Below are 8,378 nucleotides of genomic sequence, written 5' to 3' on the forward strand. Positions count from 1 at the left end.
GTTAGACAGACTGAGGCACTGGGTGGGGATCTCTGGTACGGCCCTAGAATGGTTTTCATCCTACCTGTCAAATAGGAAGTTTTGCGTGTCTGTAAACAACTATGTCTCTTCGTTCTGTCCAGTTAAATATGGTGTGTCTCAGGGGTTGGTCTTAGGACCCATTTTGTTTTCCTTGTATCTGCTTCCCCTTGGACATATTATCCATAAACATGGTATTTCTTTTCATATTTTTGCTGATGACACAAATGTACTTGCCCGTCAGATCCACAGACCCTGGAATGCTGAGTTCACTTAACAACTGCCTTTGTGAAGTTAAAAAATGGATGTCAAATTATTTCCTCCAGCTGAACTCAGACAAAACAGAAATCCTGGTCATTGGGTCCCAGCAGATGGCAAAACAAATACTGCCATCTGCTGGTTCCCTAGTAAATCACATTAAGCCTGTGGCAAAGAACCTTGGTGTCTGGTTTGATAGTAATTTAAATTTTGAGCAGCACACCACAAAGCTTGTTCAATCATGTTTTAATCAACTTAACTTTTTAAGGACACCAAGACCATTTTACACACCATCACCTCATCACGCCTGGATTATTGCAACAGCCTTTTCACTTGTTTAACCCTAGACTTTAAAATCTATTGATTGACTCCAGACTGTCCAGAACTCAGCTGCCAGGCTGAGTTCTGGACCAGAACAACCAGAACAAAGAAATATGACCACATTACTCCTATTTTAGCTTCATTACACTGGCTCCCAGTATGTTTTAGAATTGACTTTAAAATTCTATTGATCACTTTTAAAGCTCTTCATGGCCTCTCGTCTTGTTATATTTCTGACCTTTTAGTCCCATACGCACCAGCACGTACCTTGAGATCCTCGGGCAGAGGTCTGTTGTCTGTTCCAGAGTCTCGACTGAAAACTAAAGGGGACAGAGCATTTGCAGTCAGGGCCCCGAGGCTCTGGAACAGCCTGCCCGAGGAAATCAGGTCGGCTGAGTCAGTGAACTCTTTTAAGTCCCTTCTTAAAACATACTTTTATAGGAGAGCCTTTCCCGATCTTATTTGACTTTATTTCATCCCTTTTATTTTATTCTATTTTACTAATTTTATATTACTGTGTATTTTAGTCTTTTCAATGTTTTCATGCTTTTATCTTGTATTGTTTTTGTATTATTGTCTTTTGGGTATTATTGTCTTTACACTTTGTAACTTGTTTTTGAAAAGTGCTCTACAAATAAAGATTATTATTATTATTATTATTATTATTCCCTCTTCTCACTCCTTCATTCCATGCCATCTAGCTACTACAGCTACGATGGTGAGCTACTTCAGTACATGCCACAAGACTTTCAATGCTAGCTATCCCCGAGGTAGCTCATTACGGGTAGAAAAATATTCTGTATATCTGTGTTTTCCTCAGCTCACTTGTTAAAACGTTAATAATAATAGTGATCAGTGAACATAGATGGACGGTCTCAAATAGCCTATTAAATGCATAATTTTCATTCATATTTAAAAGCAAACCAAGCAGATTTATATATATATATATAGTTTATATCAAACAAGTAGCCCCCCATATTATTCTATATCCTTTAGGTAGCTTTCAGTCTAAAAAAGGTTGGTGAACCCTGGTCTAGACTAAGACCAAAGATTTCTGGATAGCCTTTCTAGCTGTCCTTCTACACCTGTCCTTAAAGGTGTAATCCAGCATCCAGCAATTTGTGTTGACTTTCCATAAACTCAGAGATGAGAAGAGATGCATTTAAATTTTTTTTGATAGTTTGATAGAGAAGAGACTGAAATATCCTGAATGTGAATACCTAGTGTGGGTCAAGATCCAAAAACAATGGATCCTACAATTCCCATGATACAACTCGATACATATGTTAGACCCTCCCCACCTGCTAAATCAGTCAATCAAACTCCAGTCCCCAGTTTGACACGCAGGCTTTCTGTTAAGTATTTGTCTGTGTTTGAAGTCTGCAGTTCAGTGTAATTATGATTATGATTGCAGATTTGCAGTGCTCTTCTTTTTTTTCTCCTTTAGCTGGCTGCATTATCATGTACAGTAAGTAATGTGAGCGCTTTCTTCAGTCCGCTGCATGTGTAAACAGGAAGTGGGCAATTCTCTTCAAAGGAGTGGGAAGTCATTATGTTCAAAGCTCAGAGAGAGAAAAAAAGTGATTTGTCCATGGGGATTTAAAAGAAGAAGGGAAAAAAATGGACTACATGACAGTAATTCCACTTTTACATGTTTGTATAAGATCTGTCTTTATTATCTATAATTACTTGCAGGCTGATTAAACTTTCATTAGTTTAAGCTGTTAATTATTCATGAGAAATGATTATGTGTTTGTAAAAGGGAATATAAATGATCTGAGGAAGAAATACAACTGTACTATGACCTTAGCACTAAGCTGAGAAACAGGTACAACTAGAAGTCCAAAAACTATTATCGACCCTCAAGATCAAGCTCATTCTATCCTTGTCAGACCTTTTCTTCCCACAATTCACTGTGTGATCCTGCTCCCCTGACTGTAAATCAAAGTCCTAAATTTAACATCCTTCCCTTTTACAGTCCTACACCACTTCTCTGTGTAACTCTTGTACTCTTCAGTTTCTTCTACACCTCCTTTTTTATTTCTCTACTTTTTTCCTCCTGTTCAACCTTAAATCCCACCACCTTCTAATTCATCTAAACTGTGCAGCTCCCTGTTTAGCCTCCACATGTTGCATCACTGTTGCCATATGGAAGGAAAGGAGGCCAACTGCAGCTGGGGAAAAAAACCAACAAAACAACGAGACTGAGAGAGGAGCTGCCATCACTTGTCCTGCCCTTCAACTCCTCGTACAACACAGAGGAGGAGGGAGGGGCAGCAGCGGAGAGGAGTTAAAAACGAGAGGGATGAGGAGCGATTTGATCGCTTGCCCAGGTCTGTCACTCCCAGAGGGACGTGCCCGGACCATGTAAGCAGATGGCAGGTTCTTTTGTGTTGGTGTTGGCGTGTGCAGCCATTCATGTGACAGACCAGAGTCATCTCAGCGGAGTGTGACTGCTTTACAGCCTCGACAGCTGTAAGGCACAGTGCCGCCACTTCCCACCAAGTTGACTCTTAACTTACAGCAGATGTCAAACCCAGGTTGAGGCGACAACGCGAACATTCAAATACATTTGAAACTTACAAATTCTGAAATTGTAAAATGATGGGTTCCTTCACAACACATCAACCTCAGTACATAAACACGTCTAGATCGATGGCTTAGCAATGTCTACCCTAATGCACTACTAATTCAACTCTAAGAGTGTAAAAATAAAGACACTCATACTTACATAAATCTGTTACCGTCCAATTGAATTTCACACTTCTGACACACCCGCCCAGAGCTATCTCAGCTTTATGAGAAGACAAAGCATTGGAATCAGCGTCTGTCAACTCAAAATGTTTGTCAATGAGCAATGTGTAGGTGCGCTGCTGATGAAGCTTACGCCTCCTGTGATCTGAAATTTAGGTTTTAATCTTGAGATCTGTGCTTTATCATGTTATCAAAATGATCTTGTACTCTAATAGAGTTAGACTAGCACAGAAAATATACTATTCCAGTTATGAGGAACCTGGTTATGGTGCCTAACGTCAGGCTCTGTCACATCAGCATTTAAAATATGCAAATTTGGGGGTGAAATCAATCTATTTACAAAAGAGTCTCAACAATTAGAGGCAAAGTAAATGTGCAAATTGTTTGTTTCAACTTTTGCACCCTTGACACCAAAGTGTCTTGACATTGGTGACTTTAGGGAGTGGATAGCTAAAATGGAGGCAGATATCGTAGCTTATTAGCACCATCTGCTTATAATTAATCTCCTCAACTCATCAAAGAGGCATGGTTCCCGGGCAGCCAATGGTACAAATAAATGTCTTCATTAATTGTGTTAACTTGTTGCCCTGTAAGCGACTCCATTAGCTTTTTTGTAAGCCAGCAAGCTTAGAAAGTTATTGTGACTTACGTTAGAACTTTCACAGCTTGGTAGTGTGTAAGCAGTTAACACATTGAGGTCCTTCCAGTGGATTAAAAAATCGTGTGTGGATTGGTGTCTGATAAATGACTATAAAATCCTCAAATATCAAAATCGGTATCGGTCGTAAAAATCCCATATCAGTCTGGCTCTACTCTGTACATCTAAATGAGGCCTTACCATAAATCTTCTGGATGCCCAGCAGGTCATCCATGGGCAGTTTAAAGTTGTCCGTGTCCATGTACTGGTAAAAGGGAGCCATGATGGCCGTGGGGTCGTTGGAGTGTTCGAGTCCCAGCGCGTGGCCGAGCTCGTGGACTGCTACCAGGAACAAATCGTTACCTAGAAACAGAAAGCGAGAGGAGGGAAGGAGGAAAAGGGAGAGCAGTCTGTCAGCAGTGTGCTCAACAGTAAATGTTTTTGCAGCATTGTATGTCTCCCACAAGCTGCACCTGTTCTGGCTGGCAGCAAAAGTGTAGTTCCTTCAACATAAAGTTTTGTACTGACTGATTTAAATAAACAACAGCCTTTAAGGGGAAAGTTTGGAATAGACAACAAAATAGTCCGTGAACACTCCTCGCACCAATATTCATTCAAGCATGTGTGAATGTATGTGTATGAGCATAGATAATCCACTACTTACGCACCAAATGAGAGGATTATGTAGCAAGCCACAGACACTGATGGGGTATATTACAGAAACACAGAGACGTACACATGCACACATACATATACACACACACTCCCCCTCACAGAGCATAGCAAACCCTGCGTTTTGTAATTAGCTTCAGGCTGTGGTAAGCTGATGACTACACTGGGTTGACCTTTTGACTCAGAAACCCTCTGTGCCGAGCCCAAAACCAATCCCAACTGTATTAGATTTGGATATTTGGTATTTGAAGCCGCCACTCCGTGGCCCCATTCAAGTTCCTCCGCTTACGTCACTAGCAACCAAAACAACAACAAACAACGCTCCCTCTCAACCTCCTCTCTGATGTCTTGCCAATTTGTCAAATCCGACCCATAAAAAAACTCATCATCATTGTTGAGAAACTCGTGGGTATTCAATTAGGGTTAGGGTTATAATAGTACACTGCCTGTCTATGGGAAGCTATTAACCTGATTCCAAAGAGACCGCTAATGCCTTAAAAATAAATGTCATTACTTTACTTCAAAGGAGAGCCTTTTACATCCTATAATGAATAACATGTTATGACAGTGATCTCTTGGTATTAAAAACCATCCGTTTCAAGACACTAAATATGGTATTTATAAAGCTTTTTGAGTAGGAGTTTGGAATTGGAATTGGGCTGGTTAAATGTTTTGCACAAGATCTAAAATTCTTGTTTGAAGGTTGACCCTCTAACCCCCTCCCCGCTGCCACCTCTAAGTTTTACCTTTCTCTGTCTTTCTTATCACACAGAGAGACTCAACAGGAATGAAAAGGAGCATCACTTATTCACTGCGATTCCTCCTAAAGTGAGGCACTTATCTGTTGCCAATCTGTCACATGAATAACGCATCAGCAGATACAAACGGTGATTCAGATCGCTTCTTAGCAGCTACAGTACAATGCATAAGAATTTACGGACCAGACTGCCACAGAGAAATGGCTTAATTGGAACCTTGTGAAGGATATTTGAATGTAAAAATGTCAGTTTATAGGGTTGATGTAAAGCTGGGTGTAAAAGGACAGACAGCATTTATATCCAGGGTTTTGCTGAAAAGGCTTTTCTATCCAGCCAAATTCTTCCAATGAAAATAGATGGCTTGTAAAAGTTGGAGATATACAGAAACGGAGGCAAAATTTATTCAAGCGTATAATATTGAACAAGTGTCTGGAGATAATGTTTATAGCGAATAAAGAGAGGCATAGAAGGGAAAGGAGATAAAGAGAAGAGAGAAACGGCTCGGTGATTTAGGAATCACTTGTGGTGGAAACAGGGTCACACTCCTCTGCAGCTGAAGACTCTTCTCCGGGCCGTTTCCTATCATGGCATTGGGAGCAGAGGAGTAAAAGAGCTCATTGAAGCAGTTTTAAACAATAAAATGTTACTGTCTTCTGCAATTATTGTACACTTTGGGTACTGACGGTGCAAAGTCAACACATTTAACTACAGAAGCATTTCTTGAAGGAAATGCGTGTGATTGCTGAGTGCACTGATGCCGACTGGCACACATTTTGAAAGACATTATAATCATATGAAAACTCATTTACCTTAATGTATTGGCTGAGTTATAGATGTAATGGGAGCGAATGGATGCTTTAAAACACTGTATTAGGCTTCAATGCATTACAGTATGTAAATCGTAAACTTATTAATTACAAGTTATATATACAATAAGACTAAATAGGCCTTCATAGACTTTGATGAACTATACAATTTATAATAGCGCATAACTGTACATGTCATCATAGTGAGTTTATGCACACTTCGTCAGTGTATTTTTAAGAACAAATGGAGTTAGTACTGTTACCAGGTGTCAAGTTACAGTATAAATACAATGGGACAGAGTAGGCCTCCATAGGATTCAATGGGTTTTATACACATAAGTCCTAAACTGTACATCACAATGAGCAGTGTACAATACTTTTCTACAGCAAACAAATGCTGTGTTACATATGTATTACTATCACAGCTCAACTGATATGGTATTTTTAAGACTGATGCTTATTTTGAAATTTGAGGATTTTAAAATCTGATATTCCGATATATAGGTCGATATTTTTCTTCTTTTCAGAAACACATAATATTAAGATTATCCCTAACATATGTTATGAGTAGTTATGATACCTCACAAAGATAACATGATCCTGCCATTTAATTTTTTTTTGTATTGTTATAAATGGTAGTTTGAACAAAGGTACAGATGATTGTTGTGTATTGCGGGGAATTTGTCGAGGTCCAAACATGAGTGTTGCCAACAGAGGAGCCCTCTGATGGACAAACTATGCAACGCCAACACTCATAACCTGACTGAAGGATCAGTATTACATCTCTCATTTTCTTTTTTAATTGTCAATTATTGGCTCATACCGATTTATCTGCAATTAGCTCATAAATGCTGATAATATTGGCATGGAGATTTATCTGTCGGACTCTAATTACAATAGGACTGAATGGGCCTCACTAGACTTTAATGCATTATATAACTAATAATAACATCATCAGTCATCAAAATGAATAATCATAGCACCCATCTACAAAACAACTATGCACGACTGACATATGAATCATTTTGCTGCTTGTCTAGTATATTTTTCATTAAATATGCAAATGTAAGCTAATTTTATGTTAGAAAAGAAGGCAACTGTTACAAATTACACACACAAGTCATATTCATTCATTCATTCATTCATTTATTTAGCTGACACATATATAAACAGTATATGAAGCAGAAACTGCTTTTGTGTCACAAGTGAGTATAAAAGGCACGGAAGAATAATAAATATGCAATAATAAATGTAATGTGATAAACGCAACATGTTCCTTAATGTTTAAAAACCTGATATAGGGAATGTTTTTGTTGCACAGAAGACCACTAAAAGAGTGGAAAATGAGACCATCCTTCTATTTACTGCTCTCGCTGACCTTTGTACTTAGAAATACTAGTTTTTCAGAACCAATGCGATCTCCACCTACTTCATCTTGTACATTGTCTCACTGAACATATATCACCTACTATGAATCTATCAATGAATCTGTATCAAGCACAAGTATTGCATTTATTCATCATATTGATCTACTTCAGCTATGAAAATGCAATATCAAATTATACAAGTACAAGCTTTTAAAGGTCATCATTTACAGACAAATGCAGTACGTCAGAGCTGTAGCAGTGCAGGTCCTGATACTACAGATGCTGTACTCACATCAGCTGTATGAGTAAAGGGAAGGACTGTCTTTTTCCATCTTCCTCAATCTTGAGTCTGTCTTCCTGCCTCTTGGGGCCATTTGAGGTCAGCGTTGTCACTTTGTTTCGGTTGCTTATGTAAGTCACGCTGTGGTAGACAGGGACGTCCTGTTGGCCCCGGGGCCACAAACAAAGCCGAGGCTGCCTGGCTAATTATCAGCTGTAAGGTATACAGAGCCTACACAGGGGATGGTAGAATGTGGAAAGAGACGGGGGAGGGCATGAGGCAGAAAGTGAAAGGATGAAAGAGACAAAGAGGCAATGCGAGGGAATGGTGTACAGGAGGAGGAAAGATGAGAGATGAAGGCGAGAGAAAAAGTTATGGGAGGGAGGAACAGATGAGTGGGAGACAAAGATTCGAAATAAATAGAGAGATAAAAAAGGTGAGGTAAACTGAGGAGAAAGGGCGTTTGGAGTGATAGCTGCATGAGGAAAGGGGGGGGGGGGGGGAAGG

General features: G+C 39.4%; 1 protein-coding gene across 2 annotated transcripts in view; it reads right to left on the reverse strand.

The window, feature by feature from the left end:
* Positions 1–8,378, reverse strand: part of LOC123979982 (matrix metalloproteinase-16-like) — an 83,747-nt gene that overhangs the window by 28,123 nt on the left and 47,246 nt on the right. For both annotated transcript variants that reach the window (XM_046064098.1, XM_046064103.1), the window contains one exon: positions 4,190–4,351. In XM_046064098.1, the coding sequence (XP_045920054.1) occupies positions 4,190–4,351 (162 nt within the window). The remainder of the gene's footprint in view (positions 1–4,189; positions 4,352–8,378) is intronic.

The sequence above is a fragment of the Micropterus dolomieu genome, linkage group LG01 (assembly GCF_021292245.1).
Source record: "Micropterus dolomieu isolate WLL.071019.BEF.003 ecotype Adirondacks linkage group LG01, ASM2129224v1, whole genome shotgun sequence".
In the NCBI taxonomy this organism is placed as follows: domain Eukaryota; kingdom Metazoa; phylum Chordata; class Actinopteri; order Centrarchiformes; family Centrarchidae; genus Micropterus; species Micropterus dolomieu.